Source organism: Rhinopithecus roxellana, chromosome 3 (assembly GCF_007565055.1).
Source record: "Rhinopithecus roxellana isolate Shanxi Qingling chromosome 3, ASM756505v1, whole genome shotgun sequence".
NCBI lineage: Eukaryota > Metazoa > Chordata > Mammalia > Primates > Cercopithecidae > Rhinopithecus > Rhinopithecus roxellana.
The window spans coordinates 84,666,682-84,692,810 of NC_044551.1; the positions used below are offsets into that span (position 1 = coordinate 84,666,682).

General features: G+C 40.2%; 1 protein-coding gene across 1 annotated transcript in view; it reads right to left on the minus strand.

Annotated features, from left to right (window-relative positions):
- Window positions 1–2,171: 2,171 nt before the first annotated feature.
- Window positions 2,172–26,129, minus strand: part of ZFR (zinc finger RNA binding protein) — a 90,960-nt gene continuing 67,002 nt past the window's right edge. The window contains exons 18-20 of the mRNA XM_010378011.2: window positions 12,306–12,417; window positions 12,091–12,188; window positions 2,172–3,779 (exon numbers count right to left, since the gene is read on the minus strand). Coding sequence (XP_010376313.1) covers window positions 3,600–3,779; window positions 12,091–12,188; window positions 12,306–12,417 — 390 coding nt within the window. The 3' untranslated portion in view covers window positions 2,172–3,599. The remainder of the gene's footprint in view (window positions 3,780–12,090; window positions 12,189–12,305; window positions 12,418–26,129) is intronic.

Below are 26,129 nucleotides of genomic sequence, written 5' to 3' on the forward strand. Positions count from 1 at the left end.
CTGCCTCAGCCTCCCGAGTAGCTGGGACTACAGGCGGCCGCCACGTCGCCCGGCTAGGTTTTTGTATTTTTTAGTAGAGACGGGCTTTCACCGTGTTAGCCAGGATGGTCTCGATCTCCTGACCTCGTGATCCGCCCGTCTCGGCCTCCCAAAGTGCTGGGATTACAGGCTTGAGCCACCGCGCCCGGCCGGAACTGCTTATAATTTCGTAACACATAATAATGTAATGACCATGCAAAAACAAGACTTCTGCTTTTTTCAGAAAGCAGAAAAATTATTTACAATACTGTTGACTTAAAAAAAATCATGCAAGCCTGTAATCCCAGCACTTTGGAAGAACAAGGCAGGTGGATCACTTGAGGCCAGGAGTTCACGAGACCAGCCTGGCCAACACCGCAAAACCCTGTCACTACCAAAAATACAAAAATCAGCCAGGTGTGGTGGTGCACGTCTGTAATACCAGCTACTCGGGAGGCTGAGGCACGAGAATCACTTGAACTTGAAAGGCGGAGGTTGCAGTGAGCCAAGATAGCACTACTCAACTCCAACCTGGGTGACAAGAGTGAAACTGTCTCAAACAACAACAAAAAAATCAGACCAGGTGTGGTGGCTCATGCCTGTAATCCCAGTGCTTTGGGAGGCCAAGGTGGGTAAGGACTGCTTAAGACTACAAGTTCGAGACCAGCCTGGGCAATGAAGCAAGGCCTCCATTTCTACAATAAAAGAGCTGGGTGTAGTGGCGCACACTGTAGTCCTAGCTACTTGGGAGGCTTAAGCAGGAGAATTGCTTGAGCCCAGGAGTTCGAGGCTGCTGTGAACTATGATCGTGCTACTGCATTCCAGCCTGGGGGACACAGCGTGACCTGTCTCAAAAAACAAAACAACCAAACAAAAGAACTGTCAAAGCAGAGGATACTAAGGAATATTCAATCCAAGTTACTCTTTCATATAACTAATGTGACAGCTATGAAAACAAGCTATGTAAAAAACAGAAATAATTATTTTAGTAAAAAATTTAAATGGTACCAATTGTATTTTTGGATGAAGACACTCAAACCAAATGCAAAATTTTGGTCCCAGATGGGCTGAAAACATCTTTAGTACATAATTGGAGGGTGAAGGAAGCAGCCTGGCGAAGTGCCGACCATGAACTTTGAAACTGTCACTTAAACAGTGACATTAGGTATATAATCTTCACTTAGCCATTCTGGGCGTTTCCTCATCTAAAAAATTATGACATATACTGCCTACAATTTATGATAGTTTTAAATGGGATTTAAATGCGAAAATACATAAAAAGACCTAGCATGGTGCCTAGAATCAACATGTAGTAAAGGTCTAGAATCAACATGTAGTAAAGGTCAGTTCCCATTCCTTTTTTTTTCAAGACAGGATCTCACTCTGTCCCTCAGGCTGGAGTGCAGTGGCATGATCTCACTGCAGCCTTGACCTCCCAGGCTCAAGCAATCCTTCTGCCTCAGCCTCCCGAGCAGCTGAGACTACAGGCACGTGCCACCACACTCAGCCAGTATTTTTGTACTTTCAGTAGAGATGGGGTTTTGTCATGTTGCCCAGGCTGGTCTCAAACTCCTGAGCTCAAGCAGATCTGCCTGCCTTGGCTTCCAAAAGTTTTAGGATTACAGGCTTGAGCCATCGTGCCAGGTCAGCATTCTTCCAAGAGAACTGTGAGAAACAAAACTCTAAAGAAGAGTAAAATGAGACCCAGAAAAATTTAAAAAGGGAAAAAAAGCTTTGTCCAAGTTAAACAGACAGTACAGGTTGAGTATATCTTAGCTGAAATGCTTGGGACCAGAACTGTTTTGGATTTTGGAATATTTATATCAGTTGAGCATCCCTAATCTGAAGATTGGAAATGGTCCAATGAGTATTTCCTTTGAACGTCATGCAAGCCCTCAAAAAGTTTCAGATTTTGATCTTTTCAGATTTTTAGATTAGATAATCTATATGTTACGAATCCGGGAGAAAAGGCTGAGTCTCCTGTTCTGTTTCCCCTGTGGTCTCCTATGGTTTCCTGGCCCTCTAAGACTTTGGGGGAAGATTCTGACCCTAGAAAGAAATTAAGCCAATATAGTATTGAATTACAAAATTTTCTGAAAATTATGTGCTTAGGCAACAAACATTTGTCAGGAATAACAAGATGTAGTACTCAATAAATTTGAATATGATTTTACTGAAGCATACATCATTTCAAAGCAAAAGTAGTTTATGTTGTCAATTCTAACATATAATACATTTAAGTCATTATATGAATTTCATTTTTTGTGTATTTCACTGTAGTGCTGTGACAACAAAATGACATCTGTGTACCAGAGCATACATACATCAATGGTAAGATGTAATTTTTCATTACATCACTGCTAGAATATTTAGCTTTGTGTAGGAGACATAAGCATGTAAGATGGCCACACCAAATAATTTTCTGTTTTTTTCTTAGATAATTTTAATTTTTTATCAGTAATACTTTATCAAGCTCACTGTTAACAGAACTGTAAATTATCTGGGTGATGGGGTGTGTGGAGAAGATCATCTGTGTTATACTGTAATAGTTGCTAGAGTAATCTCACACACACCAATAAAGAACTGTCACCATAATTAAGGGCTAGTTACTGTTGTTAGTTGCACAATGATAAAGTTCTTTTGAAAATATTGGTTAGCCCACTTATACGTGAAAAATGCCCTTTCCACTTATACACAAGAAAAAAATATTCAGAAAGTTATTTTTGGCCTTGCTATGTCAAAAAGTCAACTGTACAAAGATCTACGTGTTAAACCTAAAATTAAAATTTTAAAAGTCTATTAAAAACAAAAATGTCATGCATTTTTATTATTAATTATGCAGAGGCTTTAAAACTGTCGCAAGACCATATAGTATATATTAGCTTTTATACTGCTAATGCACAACTAACAGCAAACTTGATTAGATTAACAGAAATCTGTCTTAATTACACCTTTATATATCACATTAGAGACAAATGCCACAAGATCTGCAGAAACATTCAGTTCTGAGCACTCGAATGGCAGGATAACTTTTTGTGTTGTAATCCTTCACATATAGAAAAACAAACTCTGCAGTCTCACATTACAAAAAAAGTACTGCTGTAAAATATTAAGATGGGGTAAAGGATATCATCTATAACACAAGGTAACTTACAACTAGTGTCAAAAAGCAAACAAAACCTCTAAATAAAAATATCAAAATACACAGAGCAACTGAAGCACAAATCCTGCATTAAATACAGTGAAGATTTAATAAGACAACACACTAGTTAATAAAAGACACAAAAATAGGGGGGGAAGCTAGGGCAACCAGAAAACAAAATCAAAATAATGGGAAAAAAATCAGAACTACTGTTTTCCCCCTAGTCGGAGCACGTTTTTTTTTTTTTTTTTTTTTTTTTGGGTGTCTTTCCATTCAAATAATACCTAACACTGTACATTTTTTAATGTCATAGAAAAACTTGGTTCTTCCATGAAATCCTTTAAATTCTTGATGAATTTTTCAATGTAGACATTATGAATGAAAAACAGCCAACGAATGGGCACCTGTTTTTTTAACACTGAAGATTTACAGACACTTTTTAAAAGTTATCATAATCTTTTTTGTCTTTTTTCCCCTCAGCTTCAAATCCATCAACTCCATCACTATCCCTTCTTCGTTTCCTGTTGTTGTGGATGTTAAAACGTTGGCTCATTTGCGGTAATGGATCCATGCCTAGAACTTTGTGTATCTGGCGGAATGCAAGGAGTCTCAATGCAAACTGCAACAAGAAGAGTCAGAATTTTGAGTTAACTGAACAACCCCAAGTAGCAATACTTACTACATTTACCTCCCTCCAAATGCAACATAAAAAAGCATGTGTAATGAAAGAGACATTTAAAGGAATTACTTACACAACTGAAATAATCTGTATGTTCTCATGTTTTTATTTCCTAGCTTTTCTGTGTGCATGCCATTTTGTTTTTTTAAACATTAAAAGAAAAAAAAATCTTTAACACACACAAAATTACAAAAATTATGAGAAGTGACATCAAAGAAACAAGCAGGATGCTGAAAACAAAGAAAAATGGCAGCTACCTGCTTTAACAGAATGGTTGCTGATGGCCTTCCTAGGCATTTGGTAGACAGCATACAATTTAAGAACTGTAATTATGCTCATGTGGATGTACCAAACTTATTTACCTAATTTTCTACTGGTAAACCCTAGGCTGGTTTCAGTATTTTTATTACTGTATTACAATGAATGTCTGTTTTAAGATGTTTCTGTGCACTTATGTGACAAGTCCTGGAGAAAGAACTTTTATTAATCAGTGGGACCGCGATATAAAAGAGGTGAATACTAACCAATGAAGCTCCCCCAAAATTGTACTGATTAATATATCCACTAGTAATATGTATGCAAGTCTGCTTCCCCCTTCTGGATACTATAAACGGAAAAATATTCTCACAAGTATGACGGGCAAAACAGTATCTAATTGTTATTTACAACATTTTTGAGACAGGGTCTCACTCTGTCGCCCAGGCTGGAGTGCAGTGGTGCCATCACAGCTCACTGCAACCTCGACCTCCCTGGGCTCAGATCTCACTCAGCCTCCCAAGTAGCCAGGAACACAGGCTCACATCAACACACCTGGCTCATTTTTGTATTTTCCATAGAGACGGGGTATTTTTGCCATGTTGCCCAGGCTGGTCTCAAACTCTGCGCACCTGCTAGGATTACAGGCATATGCCTTCATGCCTGGCTATAACTTGTATTTATTTTTTTATTTATTTTTGAGATGGAGTCTTGCTCTGTTGCCCAGGTTGGAGTGCAGTGGCGCGATCTCGGCTCACTGCAACCTCCACCTCTCTGGTTCAAGCGATTCTCCTGCTTCATCCTCCAAAGTAGCTGGGATTACAGGCGTGTGCCATTACTCCAAGCTACCTTTTGTATTTTTAGTAGAGACGGGGTTTCACCATGTTGACCATGCTGGTCTTGAACTCCTGACCTCAGGAAATCTGCTTGCCTCGGCCTCCCAAAGTGCTGGGATTACAGGTGTCAGCCACCGGGGCCAGCCAACTTGTATTTTTTAATCAATCAGTGAGGTGCAGCATATTTTTACTGGCTCATTTGCTTAAGCTTAAAGATACCACATGAAATTTCCAATAATACCCTTCATGGCTTCCTGTATTTACAGACTTCTTAAAAAGATCTTGCCTATGTAAAAATTATTTTTCTTAATACTTTGATAATTTATGTGTGGCTCCTTAAGTCATTTGGTATTTACTTGTATATATGTATAGTTCAATGTTTTCCTTAGATGATTAGCCAGTTATCTCAATACCACTTTGCTGATGATTCATCTTTTTCCACTGATTTGAAGCATCAGGTCTGTCATACATTAATTCCCTTATATCTAATGGTCTACTTCAAGGCTCTTCCATTCCAAAGGTTTATCTGTCTACTTCTGTGCCGTAACTACATTGTTTAAATTTCTGTTGCTTTATAGGATGTTTTGATATCTGGTAGAGTTGAACTTTTCTTAGCAATTCTCTTGTATTTCCAATTCCAAATGAAACTTAAAACGGCTGAATGTGGAGGCTCATGCCTGTAATCTCAGCACTTTGGGAGGCCACAGTGGACGGATCACTTAAGTCAGGAGTTCGAGACCAGCCTGGCCAACATGGTGTAACCCCATCTCTACTAAAAATACAAAAATTAGTCGGGTATGGTGGCGTGTGCCTGTAGTCCCAGCTACTCGGGAGGCTGAGGCAGGAGTATTGCTTGAACCTGGGAGGCAGAGGTTGCAGTAAGTCAAAATTGTGCCACTGCAATCCAGCCTGGGTGACAGAGCCTCTGTCCCAAAAAATAAAAAAAGGAAAATTTAAGGCCGGGCGTGGTGGCTCACGCCTGTAATCCCAGCACTTTGGGAGGCTGAGGCGGGTGGATCACGAGGTCAGGAGATCTAGGCCATCCTGGCTAACACGGTGAAACCCCGTCTTTACTAAAAATACAAAAAACTCGCCGGGCGTGGTGGCGGGCGCCTGTAGTCGCAGCTACTTGGGAGGCGGCTGCACTCCAGCCTGGGTGGACAGAGCGAGACTCCACCTCAAAAAAAAAGAAAAAGAAAAAAAAAAAGAAAATTTTAATCAATTTTTAAAGTTCTATCCTCTTCTCCCTCTGAAATTTTAATTAACGTTTTTTAAATTAAAAAAAAAGGAAGAGGGGAAAGTTCAGATCAAATGTTAATTGATGCTCTTGGCTGAAGGGCAGATTGAACTATTAGCAGAACTGAGATCCAAAAAGAGCCTATTGTTTTCCAAGATAAGGGAAGAGAAGGCAAACTTTGGCACTGATTCATATCATCTTATCTTGTGTTTTTACTTTTTTCTTTTATTAAAATTTATTAAAATAAATTTATTAAAATTCTAAAGCTTAGCCAGGCATGGTGGCTAAGCACTTCGGGAGGTGGAGGTGGGAAGATCACTTGAGACCAGCCTGGGAAACACAGGGAGATCCTGTCTCTACAAATAATTAGCTGAGCATGGTGTCACACACCTGTGATTCCAACTACTTGCAAGGCTGAGGCAGGATGGTGTGAGACAGGGAGGTTGAGGCTGTAGTGGGCCCAGATGGTGCCACTGCACTACAGCCTGTGTGACAGAGTGAGACTGTCTCAAAAAACAGCACAAACAAAACCAAAAAACCCCTAAAGCAAATTTGTTCAATCTGTGGCCCTCAGCATTGAATGTGGCCCAACACAAATTCATAAACTTTTTAAAAACATTATGAGATTTTTTTTCTTTTTAGCCCATCAGCTATGACTACTGTTAGTGTATTTTATGCATGGCCCAAGACAATTCTTCTTTCAATGTGGCCCAGGGAAGCCAAAAGACTGGATACCCCTGCCCTAAAGTTTAAAGACATGCTAACATCTATTTAATGGGTTGTTTACTTTCAGCCAGAAGAATGTGCCATTCACTATGCAATCTTAAAAATGTACTGATACTGTAGCTGGTTTTCAATGAGTCTAAGTTGCTCCCTAATAGTAGCCAATGCCAAAAGATTCCTTCCTTAGAACACAAAAAAATATGTACATCAGTACAGAAACATTGTGTATGACTGAAATCACTATGATCAGTGAAGAAAATCCTTGACCGGGTGCGGTAGCTCACGCCTGTAATTCCAGCACTTTGGGAGATCAAGGTGGGTGGATCACGAGGTCAGGAGTTTGACAGCAGCCCGGCCAACATTGTGAAATCCTGTCTCTACTAAAAATACAAAAATTAGCCGGGGGGTGGTGGCGCGTGCCTGTAATCCCAGCTACTCAGGAGGCTGAGGCAGGAAAACCGCTTGAACTCAGGAGGCGGAGGTGAGCTGAGATCACGCCATTGCCTGGGTGACAGAGCGAGACTCCGTCTCAAGAAAAAAAAAAAAAGAAAGAAAAGAAATTCCTTGTTACTTCATGAATAAAAAGAATTTTTCACTACATGACCATGTCTATGTAAGAATAACTTTGGCACAGATTTCAAAAGATTTCTTAAAATCTTGAAACTAGCAGGACTTCAGAGACATGATTTAATCTATCCCTCCGTTTCAAGTGATATACCCACTTAACCTAATTCAAGGAAATTTTTTTTTTTTTTTTTTTTTTTTTTTTTTTTTTTTTGAGACGGAGTCTTGCTCTGTCGCCCAGGCTGGAGTGCAGTGGCCGGATCTCAGCTCACTGCAACCTCCGCCTCCCGGGTTCATGCCTTTCTCCTGCCTCAGCCTCCCGAGTAGCTGGGACCACAGGCGCCTGCCACCTCATTCGGCTAATTTTTTGTATTTTTAGTAGAGACGGGGTTTCACCGTGTTAGCCATGATGGTCTCGATCTCCTGACCTCGTGATCCGCCCATCTCGGCCTCCCAAAGTGCTGGGATTACAGGCTTGAGCCACCGCGCCCGGCCAATTCAAGGAAATTTTACAGTCACTTGATTAAACAGCAACTTTCTCTACATAGTTATAGCCTTCAATGTAACTGGACTTTTTTTCTGGTAAAATTCACATACCTTTAAAATGTACGCCTTTAAAATGTAAAATTCAGAAGTTTTCAGAATACTTACAAAGTTACTCAACTATCACTATTATCTTATCCTAGAACATTTTCTTTACCCTAAATGGAAACCCCAAGCCCAACAACAGTTACTCCCCAACCCCTCTATCCTCAGGTCCTAAGAACTACCATTGCCTATTATGAATATCTCATATAAATGAGATAATGAGGATAAAGTTTTTAAGGTTCATTCACATCGCAGCATGTGTCAGTACTTTGTTTCTTTCAATGGTTGGCTGAGTAATATTCTAATGTATGACTATTTGTTTATTCACCAGTTCATCAATTGACAGACATTTAGGTTGTTGCTACTTTTTGACTATTACACATAATGCTGTTTTGAACATTTGTGTACAAGTTTTTGTGGGGACGTATTTTTTTCAGTTGAGTATATATCCAGATATCGAAGAGTTGCTGAGGCATATAGCAATCCATGTTTAACTTACTGAGGAACTGCTAACCTGTTTTTCTTTTCCTTTTTTTAAGTGATGAGGTCTTGCTATGTTGCTCAGGCTGATAATGCACTCCTGGGCTCAAGAGATCCTCCCACCTCAGCCTTGCAAAGTGTTTTGGATTACAGGCATGAGCCGTTGCTCACTGAACCTTCAACTTCCTGGGCTTAAGTGATCCTCCCACTTCAAGCCTCCTGAGTAGCTGGGATCACAGGTGCATGCCACCATGCCCAGAGCTAATTAAACATTTTTTTTTTTTTTTTTTTTTTATAGAGATAAGGTTATGCTATGTTGCCAGGTCTTTCTTGAACTCATGGGCTCAACCAATCCTCTTGCCTCAGCCTCCCAATGTGTTGAGATTACAGGTGTGAGCCACTGTGCCTGGCCCTAACCTGTTTTTCAAAGTGACTGCTGTTCACACTATTTTAAATCCTGCTCTGATTTTGAGATAAAGGATAGTTACTGGTTGTAGTCATCTACATGGGAATTTATTGCTCCTCCAAAACTTTTCCCCCAAGTTAGATAATTCTAGTTCCTAAGAATTCTGGCTCATACACCTGCTTGGAAAATCCTGGAAGTCTCAAAGTCATCTGCAGTCAGGACTTGATAGAGCATTCTACTTAGTCTACAATTATTAGGGACTTTTGCCAGTACTGAGTGTTTCTCTACTTAAGTGAGAACTACAAATATTTATCATCATACTTTACTATTATTTATCATAATATACTAATTCTTTATTGAGAGACTTATGAAAGGTCCTTCCTAAAGATAACAGAATAGGGTTTTCTTCTACATTAATAGAAATTATCCAAAGATAACTCATCTATAATACTGAATATTTACACATTTTTACCAGAGATACTTACTAAGCATCAGCCTATTATTATTGTTTATAATATACATTATTATAATATTATATACAATAATATATAATAAAACTATTATTAGTTTTGAGATGGAGTCTCACTCTGTTGCCCAGCCTGGAGTGCAATGGTGTGATTTCGGCTCACTGCAACCTGTCTCTCCTGGGTTCAAGCTATTCTCGTGCCTTAGCCTCCCAAGTAGCTGGGACTACAGGCACTCATGCCACCACGCCTGGCTAATTCTTGTATTTTTAGTAGAGACAGGGTTTTGCCACGTTGGTCTTGAACTCCTGACCTCAGGTGGCTTGCCCGCCGCAACCTCTTTAAGTGCTGGGATTACAGGCATAAGCCACTGCACCCAGCCCAGCCTATGCTAATATATTATGAGTTTCTAAAAGAAGGAATACTCCAGTAAGTAAAACCAACATAGCATTTGAGGTTTGAGTGAGCACCCTACAATCTCTTGTTCTGCGTGTAGTTTGTAGGTATTTCTAAAGTCTGACAAAGAGAAAATTCTACCATATTACTGGCAATTATTTAGCAGCAAACTAAATTTGAAGATTGATACAAATTATTCCCATACAAAGACATTTTGGAATTTTAATCATCATCGAGGATTAAAGGTTTATTTTATAATCCATTTCCTTCTTGGGAAAGGATGATTAACCCTATAAATTTTGCCCTTTTAAAGGTATGTTAAACTATGTATACCTACCTATAGGAAGGAATTTTAATAAATGACAAAGGCTGTATCTGGCGGAAGCAACTTGAAAAGGATCACTGGAGAAAAGACATACAGTGGCATACAAGAATACAGGTAGACATTGTGGAAGGCAATATGGAGTCATTCCAGAGACAAAGGAAGGAAGAGGGACATTAACATGGGCACTACAGGCCCCCAAAAAACAAACTGAAATTGACACTGGTACTTCAGATTTCACCAGTTATATATGCACTAATTTATGTGTGCATGCATAATAGCTCAATGCAATTTTATCACACGTGCCGCCTTATGTAACTACCATCACAATCAAGATGGTTAACTGTTCTGTTGCCACAAGACCCCCTTTAGAGCCACGCCATTCCTTCTTGCTATCCTTAACTCATAGGAAACATTGTTTTCCTTCTCATGCAACTATTATGTCATGAGTGCTACATAAATGCATTACATGTTATGTAACTCCTTCACTTTTAGTAAGAACATTTCTAAATGTTTTCCTAAACGTCCTCCTAAAACCAGACCACTTTCTTTAAGGTCACATTTTTAGAAAAGTAAGCATTCTTCTTAATGAAAGCATTCTTCTTAATGATGAATTCTGTTAGTTTTCGAGTGTTTCCTCCTGAATTTCTTTTCCCTTAAATTTATAACTAATTCCTTTAAGTACTAAAGGGAGAAAGAACAGACACTTAAGGCAACTATCTTCTTCCCTAGAATATAAAATGAAAGAAATAAAAACATCGAATGCATAAGAATTTGGTCATGTTGTGAGTCTGTAAGATATTCATAATGTTCTATTACTAATCTCTCTCCCCCAATACCATTTCTGGCATAACAATTTATTTTGATCCTGATACTTTTTTTTTTTTTGAGACGGAGTCTCGCTCTGTCGCCCAGGCTGGACTGCAGTGGCCGGATCTCAGCTCACTGCAAGCTCCGCCTCCCGGGTTTTTTACGCCATTCTCCTGCCTCAGCCTCCCGAGTAGCTGGGACTACAGGCGCCCGCCACCTCGCCTGGCTAGTTTTTTGTATTTTTTAGTAGAGACGGGGTTTCACCATGTTAGCCAGGATGGTCTCGATCTCCTGACCTTGTGATCCGCCCGTCTCGGCCTCCCAAAGTGCTGGGATTACAGGCTTGAGCCACCGCGCCCGGCCGATCCTGATATCTTTCAAATTCCAAATTATTCAAGATAACCAATGAAGATCTTAAATCCAACAACTCCCAAGCATCTTAGAGTGGATTACTGTTCATAGCTAGTATGTTTTTTTCCCCTACTCGGCACATTTCTGTAATCAACAAAGGAAAATTTTTTTCCATTCATTCATTGGGGTCAATGTTTTTTTCTTTTTCATAATTATTCAATAGGGTTAATAAGATGATGATAATACTAGCTAACATTTAATATCCTTCCATATACCAGGTACCAAGACGGTTACACATATTAACTCATTTAATCTCAACAATCCTGTTTGAGACATATACTACTTTTATATCATTATTATAGATGAGATGGCAGAGCTGGTAGTCAAATCCAGGGAGTCTGTCTCCAGAGCCAACATTTTTATTTACTTTGACAGTGGCAGGAAAGGTTAAATTATAACAATAATGACCATAAACATCACAGCAAATTACTTTTGTACAACCAGAGGACATAAGAATTTCTGTTGATTTTGACACATAATCTATTACCCAGATTTAATGAGACACTGAAAATATTGCTGTATTTGTATAATATATAATACACTTAGAAATGCCCATATAATTAAACAATAAAATTTTAAATTCTATTAGTGAAATCTAGTTTTGGGCAAGCTATTTTAATACCCTCTCTAAGGGCTTGCTTACTACAGAAAAAGAATGAATATTATATAGTGACTTATAATATTCATTAAGACAATAACAGAAAAATAAAACCTTAATGGAGTAACCCAATAGGGCTCTGGATTTAGGAATACTAGTACCTGTGCACTGGACGTGATGTCTTCACGCTGCTGGTCAGTCATTGTTGCCAAGGTATCAAAGGGATCCTTTTCACAAGGATCCAGAAGTCCAGGACTACCTATAGCAATCATCACAGGGAGAGGAAATCATTTGCACTGTCCACTTATAAAAAAATTATTCAACCAGCAAATGAGTAAACTTCATTTTACTTCATTAGAAATAAAGTAAAAGTTACCTTTAAGAATAATCCCTGAAGAAATGCACTCAAAAACTCTTCTCAGTGCATCCCCAGGGCTCTGAGGGCTAGAAGCACTGCTGATTGCTTTCTCTACTAACAACTCCATAGCCTAAAAATACAACATAAAAATGTGTTTAACAGCTTACCAAAGGAATTACTCATTTTCAAACACTAGAACGACAAACTAAAATTTTAAAGATTGAAAAAGCTACATAGAACAAGTCACAAAAACAGAAAATAAATATCACATATAATGTAAAAACATTCAAAATTAAGGAATAGGCAGGGCACAGTGGCTCATATCTGTAATCCCAACACTTTGGGAGGCAGACTGCCTGAGCTCAGGAGTTAAAGACCAGCCTGGGCAAGATGGCAAAACCCCATCTCTACAAAAAAAAAAACAAAAAAAAACAAAAAAAAAAACAAAAAAAACCACAAAAACCCAAAAATTAGCTGGATGTGGTGGCACGTGCCGGTGGCCCCAGCTACTTGGGGGACTGAAGCGGGAGGATCGCTTGAGCCTGGGAGGTTGAGGCTGCAGTAAGCTGAGACTGCGCCATTGCACTCTAGCAGCCTGAGTGATGGAGTGAGACCACCTCTCTTCACACACACAAAAACAAAACAAAAACCCAATGCAGGGAGTGGTGTTTTGAAGGGTTTCATGGGAAAAATTTGTATTTAGATTTTTAAAAATTGAGATATAATTCACATATAAGATTCACCCTTTTAAACTGTACAATTCAGTAGTTTTCGGCATATTCACAAAGTTGTTCAATAATCACCATTACCTAATTCCAGAACATTTTCATGATCTCCAAAAGAAACCACATACCCACTAGTAGTCATTCTCCATTCTCCCTTTCTTCTAGCCCCTGGCAACCCCTAAATCGCTTCCAGTTTCTACAGATTTGCCTACTCTGGACGTTTTATACAAGTGGAACCATGTAATACGTGGCTTTGTGTTTGACTTCTCTCACTTAGCATAATATTTAAGGTTTATCCATGTTGTAGCTTTTACTTCAAGTTTAAATAAGACTACTAACAGCAATTCAAAGAAACTAATTTGGAACCACTATGAAATCCTTAAGATGATAATGAAAGCTGAAAAGACATTAGTGACAATGAGAATCCATACTTTTGGCTATACACTAAAAAAGCTCATGGACTTATTTATCAGAGGTAAAAACTACGTCAACCTATTCACTCCAAGGCCATTTCTTAGACTCTTTACATTTCAAGAGATGAGAACGTGAAGAAACACTGCACATTAACAGTTATGAAAAATAAATGACAGCTTCCAGCACGACTGGAAAAAACCTGAAAATAATGGATATTAATAATGATAAACGTAAGTCACAATTTAAAAAGCTAAGACAGTTCAGTTTATTCCATTGAAGAAAGCAGGAAGATGTTCAAGATTCTTTTTTGTTTTGAGAAAGGGTCTTGTTCTGTCACCCAGGCTAGAATGAAGTTACAGGATCATGGCTTACTGCAGCCTCAAGCTCTTGGGCTCAAGTGATCCTCCCACCTCAAATCAGGATCTCTTTTTTTTTTTTTTTTTGAGACAGAGTCTCGCTCTGCCGCCCAGGCTGGAGTGCAGTGGCCGCATCTCAGCTCACTGCAAGCTCCGCCTCCTGGGTTTACGCCATTCTCCTGCCTCAGCCTCCCGAGTAGCTGGGACTACAGGCGCTCGCCACCTCGCCCGGCTAGTTTTTTGTATTTTTTAGTAGAGACGGGGTTTCACCATGTTAGCCAGGATGGTCTTGATCTCCTGACCTCGTGATCCGCCCGTCTCGGCCTCCCAAAGTGCTGGGATTACAGGCTTGAGCCACCGCGCCCGGCCTCAAATCAGGATCTCTTGAGCCCAAGAGCTTGAGGTTGCAGGAAGCTGTGGTCGTGCCACTGTACGACTGGGACAATAGGCGCAGCCACCATGCCTAATTTATGCAGAGATGGGGTCTCACTATGCTGTCCAGGAGGCTGGTTTTGGATTCCTGGACTCATGTAAACCAACTGCCTTGGCCTCCCAAAGTCTTGGGATTACAGGCATCACAGCACACAGCCCCTCAAGACATTTTTCATTTTTTATGGATTTTCATTTTAAAGTGAAGTTTTAATATTTCAAGGGACAAGCTTCAGTCATCTAGAAAACTCTATGTATATGTATGGAATATGCATGTGTATGTAATATTTTTTTTGAGACGGAGTCTCGCTCCGTCGCCCAGGCTGGAGTGCAGTGGCGCCATCTTGGCTCACTGTAAGCTCCACCTCCCGGGTTCACGCCATTCTCTTGCCTCAGCCTCCCAAGTAGCTGGGACTACAGGCACCCACCACCATGCCCGGCTAATTTTTTGTATTTTCAGTAGAGACAGGGTTTCACCGTGTTAGCCAGGACCATCTCAATCTCCTGACCTCGTGATCCACCCGCTTCGGCCTCCCAAAGTGCTGGGATTACCGGCATAAGCCAACGTGCCTGGCCTATGTATGGAATATTTTAAGATGCAAAAGGACTGTGACCCTTGAGGATAAAGTCAGTGTTACTCATCTTAAATCCACCTGCCTAATACAAGTAGCCAGAATTTTGTAAATACTTAGTAAATGATTATGACATGGAATGATTTTGAAAAGAATGTGAGAATAATCCTGACAATTCAGTGATAAAATAAACCAAGAGTAATAATTAGCAAAATACTGATGTTGTGATTAAAACACAAAATTGAAGTCATAAAATACACAACTTTCAATAAATGCTTCAAATTTTTACTGAGTACTTTTAGCAAATGTTATGCGAAAAGTGAAGATTAAATAATCAGCTACAGTTCAAGTATGTCATTTCAAGTGACTCAAAGCTTTTTCAAAATCTGTTTATTGACTGACTTTTAAGAATGAGGCATTTCTGGCCGGGCGCAGTGGCTCAAGCCTGTAATCCCAGCACTTTGGGAGGCCGAGACGGGCGGATCACGAGGTCAGGAGATCAAGACCATCCTGGCTAACACTGTGAAACCCCGTCTCTACTAAAAAATAAAAAAAACTAGCCGGGCGAGGTGGCGGGCGCCTGTAGTCCCAGCTACTCGGGAGGCTGAGGCAGGAGAATGGCGGTAAACCCGGGAGGCGGAGCTTGCAGTGAGCTGAGATCCGGCCACTGCACTCTAGCCCGGGCGACAGAGCGAGACTCCGTCTCAAAAAACAAAAAAAAAAAACAAAAAGCAAAAAGAATGAGGCATTTCTGATTTACATCAGCAGGTAAAAGCAGAAATTAATTAAAAGTCAAGAAATGAATTATTTATGTAACACAAAAGTCAATATACTTACACACAATAAAACTAAACTGTCTGACACCATTTGTTGTGAAGTAAGCAATTAAAACATATTAATTTTCTAAAGAACATAGCTGTTCTCCAAGCAGATGTCTATAGTTAAAAGAGCAATGAAAACGGAAGAATATAATTCAAAAGTAAAAAGATAATATCAAAAATAAATAGAATCAAATTAAGGATTACAACACTTCAGGTTGTAATGTAAAGGGTCTTGGTAGCTATAATTATATAAGATAGTAACTTATTAAGAGTTATTATAACTGGAGATAGAAAAAGATCCCCATATTAAATGATTCAAAAAACGAAGGATTATAATATTTGCTTTAAAAAAATTTTTAATTTTTTTTTTTTACAGACACATTCTCGCTATGTTGCCCAGGATGGAGTGCAGCAGTTATTTGCAGGCACGATCATAGCACACTGCAGCTGAGCTTGAACTCCTGGGCTCAAGTAATCCTACCTCGGTGGAATCTCGCTCTGTCACCCAGGCTGGAGTGCTGTGGCCGGATCTCAGCTCACTGCAAGCTCCGCCTCCCGGGTTCACGCCATTCTCCTGCCTCAGCCTCCCGAGTAGCTGGGACTACAGGCGCCCGCCACCTCGCCCGGCTAGTTTTTTGTATTTTTTAGTAGAGACGGGGTTTCACCGGGTTAGCCAGGATGGTCTCGATCTCCTGACCTTGTGATCCGCCCGTCTCGGCCTCCCAAAGTGCTGGGATTATAGGCTTGAGCCACCGTGCCCGGCCGGCTAATTTTTATTTTTAGTAGAGATGAGGTCTTGCTATGTTGCCTGAGCTGGTCTTGAACTCCTGGGCTCAAGTGATCTTTCCACTTTGGTGTCCCAATATGGTAAGATTACAGGCATGAGCCACTGCATCCAGCCTTATTTGCTTTTTAAAAACACTCATGAAGTGTATTTTTTCCCTTCCCATCTCCAGTTACAGTAACTCTTAGTAAGTGGCAGGCACCATGCTAAATGATCACTTACATGCATAATTTAATTCAAGATGGAAAAGAAAACCCCATAAATTTAAGAAGCTAAATAGTTTTGTCCAAGGTCATGTAGCTAGGTAATAAAGCTGAGATGTGAACCCAGGTCTTTCTGAATCAAAATGATGCTTTTTTTTTTTCTCTTCTTTCCCTTATGCTTTCTTTGCTACTATGTTTCAGTAAGTATCTTTCATCAATGGGTGATCCAGAGAGACAACATTAACTAGCTTCCATGAGTATTAAGTTTCCAGCTCTGGTAGAGATAAAGACCTATGTAAAACAAACAAAGCCACTTGATGAGATTTCAGTAACACAGGCACTTTCATTGGTGGGAGTGTAAACCAGTAAAATTTTCCTTTAAAGCACAAGTGACAAACTGTACCAAAACTTTTTTTTCCCCCAACAAGAAACGGAGTTTCACTCTTGTTGTCCAGGCTGCAATGGCGCAATCTCAGCTCACTGCAACCTCCACCTTCCGGGTTCAAGCGATTCTCCTGCCTCCGCCTCCCAAGTAGCTGGGATTACAGGAATAAGCCACCACATGCCCGGCTAATTTTGTATTTTTAGTAGAAATAGGAGTTTCTCCATGTTGGTCAGGCTGGTCTCAAACTCTTTTTTTTTTTTTTTTTTTTTTTTTTTTTTGAGGTGGAGTCTCGCTCTGTCGCCCAGGCTGGAGTGCAGTGGCCGGATCTCAGCTCACTGCAAGCTCCGCCTCCTGGGTTTACGCCATTCTCCTGCCTCAGCCTCCCGAGTAGCTGGGACTACAGGCGCCCGCCACCTCGCCCGGCTAGATTTTTTTGTATTTTTAGTAGAGACGGGGTTTCACTGTGTTCGCCAGGATGGACTGGTCTCAAACTCTTGATCTCAGGTCATCTGCCCACCTCAGTCTCCCCAAGTGCTAAGATTACAGGTGTGAGCCACTGCACCCGGTCACAAAATTTTAAAAGATACACATTAATTAGCCCAGCAATGGCAGTACTAAGATTTACAATAGGGCTATACTACACAACAAAAGCACAAAAAAATATTCTGCCCAGCTCTTAATTTGTAACAGACTGGAAACAATCACTAGCACTAGGAGTTCTGGCTAATAGTAGTAGCAGTTATCCTCTTCATTATAGCTACCACTTACTGAGTGCTTATCCTTGCTAAGTGATGCTCTAAGTCTTCACAAATATTAACCAATTCTAATCATTATAATCACATTCTGAAGGTAGATATGACTATCATTCCCATTTTACAAATTAAGATGTTTATGCTCTTAAAATAGGATTTTATGAATACCGTAACAATGGGCAATTGTATATACAAAAGCCACTTACATAGTCCAGTTGACATAGTCCAAATGACATTGATACATGCACAACAGACTTTGATTTGTAACCCCATTTGCAGGTTGTTGCATTTTTGTAATATATTTACTCACAGCACTTTATTTTATATGATGAAATGTATGAAAGTCTTAATAAAAATGGTCATGTCTTGCAGGGAAAAGGTTTACAGCTTTTAGTGATTTGGGGGTGTGCATAAAGTTAAATAGATGATTTTTGTTAGGGGCTATCTAAATGCTGAGTTAGTTCATGTACGGTTTGCTGATTCTTTTGTAAGCTGAGACTGTTTGTTCTTTGTCCTGCAATGTCAGTGTCCTATCATTTTAGAACTCTTTGTTGGTTCTATCAGCAACAGCCAGGAGAACTATTAGTACAAACCACCACCACTAAAATCTGTATTACTTACAAATACCTCTGAAAGCCAGTAAAATATGTGAAAAGAAATGTTAATGTATTTCAACGTATTTCAACTGGTTTTGGGCAGGAAGAATAATTACAGCAGTTTTCTCCACCTTTCTTTGAGAGTGATTCCTTTACATTTGATAAATCATTCTCAAAACAAAAAACAAAAAACAAAAAAACTGGTCAGGCATGGTGGCTCACACCTGTAAACCCAACACTTCTGGAGGCCAAGTTGGGAGGATCCCTTGGATCCAGGGGTTTCAGACCAGGCTGGGCAACACAGTGAGACCTTACCTCTACAAAAAGTTTTTAAAAAAATCTAACCAGGCACAGTAGCATGCACCTACAGTCCTATGCACGTGGGAGGCTGAGTTAGGAGGATCACTTAAGCCTGGGAAGTCGAGAGTGCAGTTAGTCGTGATCATGCCACTGCACTCCAGCCCGAGCGACAAGAGGGACTCTGTCTCAAAAAAGATAACATTAAACATTTTAAAGTGAATAATTCAGCAGCATTATTATACTATGTTGTGCATATCAAGTGCCAAAACATTTCCATTACCTCAAAGTAAACCCCCTTACCCATTAAGCAACGTGTCTCTATGGATTTATATATTCTTGATATTTCATATAAATGGAATCACACATGTGACCTTTTGCATGCCTGGATTCTTGCACTTAGCATACTGTTTTCAACGTTCATCCATACTGTGGCAGATCTTTTTTTTTTTTTTTTGAGATAGGGTCTCGCTATGTGCTCAGGCAGGCCTCAAAAGATCCTCTTGCCTCTGTCTCTTGAGTACCTGGGACTACAGGCATGGGCCATTGTGCCCAGCTCAATAACAGATTTTTTTGCTGAAACACTCATCGTAAGACACTGTTTAGAAATATATAATAAACATTGTGTGTGTGTGTGTGTGCGCGCGCGTGTTGTGTGTGAGTGAGAGAGGGAGGGGGAGGGAGAGGGAGAGAGGAGGTGGGGGGCAGAAGGGGGTGGGGGGAGAGGGAGAGAGAGAGAGAGAGACAGACAGACAGACAGACATGGTTTTGCCCTGCCACCCAGGCTGAAGTGCAGTGGTGCAATCATAGTTCACTGCAGCCTCAAACTCCTGGGCTCAAGTGATTCTCTGACCTCAATCTCCTGAGTAGCTGGGACTACAGGTATGCGCCACCTCATTCGGCTAATTTTTAGGTTTGTCTTTTGTAGACATAGGGTCTTGCTATACAAATAAGGCTGGTTTTGAACTCCTGGCCTCAAGTGACCTTCCCGCCTCAGCTTCCTAAAGTGCTGGGATTACAGGTAGGAGCCATTGTGCTAGGCCTGTAATAAACATTTAAAAAATTACATGCCTTTTGTAAGTTACTGCAATTATACTATTGTAAAGGTTTAGATAGCACACAGCAATTCTGACGTCAGACCAACATTACAACAGAACTCCACCTATATTTTCTTTATTTCATCACCATGGATTCATGACAAAAGAACTACTAATTTTAAGGCAGAACACCATTTTCAATCCTCATTGCAGTGGTAAAGGAAAGGCCACAAAAGCAGGCATTGTTACTTAAGGATTTGCTCAAAGTAAGTAATCTGAATGCTAAATAAAATCAAACATAATACAGTTCATAAGAATTTCAAATTTATTTGATAAAAGAAAAAAAGTTACTCCTGTTTATGGCAATAGCACAGACCCAACCTGAAGATCTCTTGCCTCCAAAACATAATTAAGAAATGTATTAGGGGCCGGGCGCGGTGGCTCAAGCCTGTAATCCCAGCACTTTGGGAGGCCGAGACGGGCGGATCATGAGGTCAGGAGATCGAGACCATCCTGGCTAATACGGTGAAACCCCGTCTCTACTAAAAAATACAAAAAACTAGCCGGGCGATGAGGCGGGCGCCTGTAGTCCCAGCTACTCGGGAGGCTGAGACAGGAGAATGGCGTGAACCCGGGAGGCGGAGCTTGCAGTGAGCTGAGATCCGGCCACTGCACTCCAGCCTGGGTGGCAGAGCAAGACTCCGTCTCAAAAAAAAAAAAAAAAAAAAAAAAAAAAAAAAGAAATGTATTAGGGCCAGGCATGGTGGCTCATGCCTATAATCCCAGCACTTTGGAAGACCGTGGCGAGAGGATCGCTTGTGCCCAGGAGTTTGAGACCAGATGGGGCAACATAGTGAGATCTCATCTCTACTAAAAATAAAGACATTAGTCAGGTGTGGTGGCATGTGCCTGTCGTCACAGGCACTAGGAATGTTCAGGCAGAAGGAATGCTTAAGCCCAGGAGTTCAAAGCTGCAGTGAGCCAAGGCTGCTCCACTGCACTCCAGTTTAGGTGACAGAGTGGGACCCTGTCTCAAAAACAAATGATACAATATACACACTACTGCCTTTCAAGAAAAAATGTAACAGCTTGAATCAAACAGAGGAAAAGGCCAGTGACAGAGAACATTCTCGAAGAACAGAGTGTTTACCCTGCTTAGGCAACTCTCTAACTTGGCTCTCCAGAGAGATGAGGGTGGGGATGACAGCTGATTCAACAAATCCCAAAAATTTCACCAATAACTTTCAATTTGGAGAAAGGTAAAATGAATCACATTATAAGCAGTTTCAGAAGAAATTTTCCTAAAAGTAAAAACTCCATCTGACCATCTTCTCTCTCACCAGAGAAAAGAAAAACACTAGAATTTGTTATCCTGAAGAATTTGAAAACCAGGAAAGAACAGAAGAAACCAGGAAAGAGCAGAAAAATGGTAATTATTCACATGTAATTATTTCCAATAATAAATGCATTTGGCTAAAATGCAGATTAAAGAAAAAATAAAGGTAAGATCTTCCAAAGGAGTAAGAGGTAGGAAAAAAAAAAATTTCATAGAACCCCAAATTAGCTTCACATACCCAAATGCTCTCTTGGTTCAGGGGAATATAAATTGTGAAAGGAAATGGTAAAATAGGTTCAGGAAACAAATGGAGCAAATCCTGCAAAGACAAAAGCTCTAGGAGTCCATTCTTGGGTTGAAACCTGAAACTGAAGGGGTGGCAATAAAATCCATCACATTTGGAGTGCCACAGTATTATCTGATGAAGACACAGGAGAGTGCATTTGCTAACAAGGCTGCGGGTAGCCAAATCCTCCTCCTTTTCATAAGCAATCATCCAATCATCTCTCACAGGGGAAGGAAAAGAAGAGTTATCAAAAAAGGTGAGAACAGATTTGCATGACATCTTTGTACTTGTGTGGAACGTGACATGAAAACTAGAGACAAAAATCTATTCTGTGGGGACTCTGGGTGATAGTCACAGGTCAATGTAGGTTCATTAAGTGTAACAAACATACTACTTTAGTGTCGGGGAGGCTGTTGTATGTGTGACGGCAGGAGGTATGTGGGACTCTATTTGGTGACCCTTGAGTTTGAACTGCACAGATTCACTTATATGGGTGTTATCTTCCATCTCTGCCACTGGACACAGCAATAACAACCTTCTTTCCTCACCCTCAGCCTATTCAGTAAGAAGTTGAGGGCTGGGCACAGTGGCTCACACCTATAATCCAAGCACTTTGGGAGGCCGAGGGGAGCAGATCACTTGAAGTCAAGAGTTTGAGACCAACCTGGCCAACATGGTGAAACCCCGTCTGTACTAAAAATACAAAAATTATCCAGACATGGTGGTGCGCCCTTGTAATCCCAGCTACTTGAAAGGCTGAGGCAGGAAAATCGCTTGAACCCAGGAGGTGGAGGTTGCAGTGAGTTGAGATCGCACCACTGTACTCTAGTCTGGGTGACACAGTGAGACTTGGTTTCAAAAAAAAAAAAAAAAGGAACAAAATGATTGAAGTTCAAAAATTAAGAAGTATACATTATACCTCTTAATTTTGTTGAGAGCAGATCTCTTCTTTTAAATAACCATAGTTTATAAAAATTGAACATATATTAGGCAACAAAAAACATGTTAAATTAAAAAAACTGCAAATAGCAGACTACATTTCTTGAATCACAATGCCATAAAAACTAGATATTATTTACAAAAACAAAAGCAAACCTCCTTCAACCAAGCAGAATATAAAAATTCCCTGGGCTGGGCGCCGTGGCTCACGCCTGTAATCCCAGCACTTTGGGAGGCTGAGGCAGGCAGATCATGAGGTGAGGAGTTCAAGATCAGCCTGGCCAACATGGTGAAACCCCGTCTCTACTTAAAAAATACAAAAATTAGCCGGGTGTGGTGGCGCATGCCTGTAATCCCAGCTACTTAGGATGCTGAGACAGGAGAATTGCTTGAACCCGGCCGGTGGAGGTTGCAGTGAGCTGAGGTCGAGCCACTGCACTCCAGCATGGGAGACAGAGCAACACTCTGTCTCAGGGAGAGGGTGGGAAAATAAAATTCCCTCAAAACTACTGTTGGCTTAAAGATAGTATGAAAACAAATTACAAAGCATTACCTATACAGCCAAAACTTCGTGTTCATCTTTAAACTGCAGCTTTAAAACCTCTATAACTACAGAATAAATCAATGAATCAAGTATCCAACTCAAGAAGTTTGTAAAATAATAACAGAAAATCCTGAGGAAAATAAATATAGAATGATAAACTTGTAAAGTAATAAATTATTAATGAGGATTACAATAGAGCTGATTTTGAGGAGACAAAAAAGCAGTAAAACAGATAAAGCACTGCCTAAAGAATACAATACTAGGAGCGAATTTTAAATGTCAAAATACTGACATTTTGGTGTTTTTAAAAAGTACCAAAATACTAATGTATTTGTTGTTATATGTAAATGATTTCAAAGATCAGCCAGCAGCTTTTTTCACTTTTGACTTTCTTCAATCATTTCCCCTGCCATAGTCAATGCTCCTTCAATTCCTTTGACCTGTGCATTCTCTTTTCTTCTCAGTTCTTAAGGCTTTCCACCCTCAAAGAAGAAAACACCCTGTGAAGTGCATGGGTGACTCAAAGAAGGCCTGGGTAGGACCAATCTGCAGTGCTGGAAATCCAGATTGCAAGAGTGGCCCAGACGCAGTGGTGTTGAGAGTCTATTCATACAAGTAACAAAACATGGACTTACAACAACAGAGATAGCTTCAATGACACCCTGGGTGGGTAGAGGGAACCAAAGTCTAAGAAAGCAGGAAGCAGGATGATGACGTACAATGCTTGTATTTCCATACATTTTAAAAATTTGGGACGGGTGCGGTGGCTCACGCCTGTAATCCCACACCTTGGGAGGCCGAGGCAGGCGGATCACTTGAGGTCCGGAGTTCCAGACTACCCTGGCCAACATGGTGAAACCTCGTCTCTACTAAAAATGCCATCAGCCAGGCGTGGTGGTGCATGCCTGTAATCCCAGCTATGTGGGAGGCTGAGGCAGGAGAATCGCCTGAACCCGGGAGGTGGAGGTTGCCATTGACCCAAGAAAGCACCGCTGTACTCCAGGCTGGGGTACAGAGCAAGAGACTCCATTTCAAAAATAAAATAAATAAATAAATAAATAAATTTGAAGCTATACAATGCCTACAAATTATTGTATTTAAAATCTATTAAGAATCAAATAAATTCCAAACACCTAAATACTGAAACACCCACATTGTAATTTTGCTCCCATCTGGCAAATGCTTTACTGGCTAGTCTAATCAATGACACAAAGAAGAATTAAAAGCAAACAAACAAGCAAAAAACAAACAAACAAAAAAACCAAAAACAAACCAGAGAGAGAGAAAGAATAAAGATACAAAAACACTTAAAAAAAATCCTTAAAATAGTGTAACTCTATTGAATGGGTTGATTTTTTAAGGGAAATATAAATTGCCAAAATTAACCACAAGAGAGAGACTAATTACAACAGAAGAAATTGAGAAAACACTATTCCCTTAAAAGGAACTGGAAAGTGATGATGTCACATCAATTTTTATAAACTTTCAAGAAACAAAGTTTTGATGCTACTAAAACTGCTTCAGAGTTTAAAGCTTCTAAATTATTTTTACAGAGTTAATGATCACTGCTTCTAAATTTGACAGAGCACAGAGGCAAAACTTAAAAAATTTATTTCATGTCACTGAGAAATTCCTAAACAAACTAAAACACTTTTCTCATATGTATGAAGACTCATTCCCAGAATGCAAAGGTAGTTCAATATGAAGAAATCTATTTACACAGTATTAACAGGTTGAAGGAGAAAAACTATACATTCATGTTAATAAGACTTGAAGAATTGTGTGATAAAAGTTCAACTTCCTTTACTGATTCAAAACTTAAACTGGAAAAAGACTGATAATTCAACATGACAAGTAAATATCTCAAATAAAAGGCTATATACCGCTATGCTTAATATACTTTATAGACCAGAACATTTTCAGTACAATCAGGAACATACCCTAAGTAGTATTTCTTTTATTCCGTATTTGTTACTCTAGAATTATCTTTTAATTAAAATAGAAAACAATTATTGGAAAGGCAAAATATCATTTGTAGATATGTCTCAAAGAAAAAAAAAAAAGAGATAAGATCTCATTCTGTAATCCAGGCTGGAGTGCCCTGGCACAGTCACGGCTCACTGTAGACTTGACCTAGGCTCAACAGATCTTCCCACTTCAGTCTCTCCAGTAGCTGAAACCACAAGCACATGCCACCATGCCTGGCTAATTTTTGTATCTTTTCTAGAGAAACGGTTTCACCCTGTTGCCCAGGCTGGTCTCCAACTCCCGGACTCAAGTGATCCTCCTGCCTCGGGCCTCTCAAATAATGGGATTACAAGCATGAGCCACTAGACCATGACTGGTTAATCTTTGATCTATCTATCCATAGTTTTTAAATTAGTTTTTTTTTTTTGTTGAGACGGAGTCTCGCTCTGTCGCCCAGGCTGGAGTGCAGTGGCCGGATCTCAGCTCACTGCAAGCTCCGCCTCCCGGGTTTACACCATTCTCCTGCCTCAGCCTCCCGAGTAGCTGGGACTACAGGCGCCCGCCACCTCACCAGGCTAGGTTTTTGTATTTTTTAGTAGAGACGGGGTTTCACCATGTTAGCCAGGAGGGTCTCGATCTCCTGACCTCGTGATCCGCCCGTCTCGGCCTCCCAAAGTGCTGGGATTACAGGCTTGAGCCACCGCGCCCGGCCTTAAATTAGTTTTTTTTTTTGAGACAGAGTCTCACTCTGTCGCCCAGGCTGGAGTGCCGTGGTGCAACCTCGGCTCACTGCAACCTCTGCCCTTTGAGTTCAAGCAATTCTCCTGCCTCAGCCTCCCGAGTAGCTGGGATTACAGGCACCCACCACCATGCCCAGCTAATTGTATTATTAGTAGAGATGGGGTTTCACTATGTTGGTCAGGCTGGTCTCGAACTCCTGACCTCAGTGATCCACCCGACTCGGCCTCCCAAAGTGTTGGGATTACAGGCGTGTGCCACTGTGCTTGCGAACCCTTATTTTGCCTATCATATTGTTAACTAAGAAGTGTGATAATATCCCAGAACTATGAGAGTGTAAAGAATATAATCAGTCTAATAGTTTTTTGAAATTTTCAATGACCTAACCTTCTGGTGAAGAATTAGTACATGTTCTTTGACCTTGAAATTTCAGCCCTAGCAACTTATTTTGCCCTCAAAAGCTTGACAATATATACAATGAGGTAAAATAAGGGTTTAATAGCAAAAGATTTAAATCCAAATGTCTATCAAATGAATATAAGTTAAATAAAATATGGCATGTCCATATAAAGAATGTAGTAGATGTGACTGCCTTTTCAAAGAACTCTAAGATGAGCTTTGTTAAAAGTTTTAAACTACAGTTTTAAACTGTGATAGCAA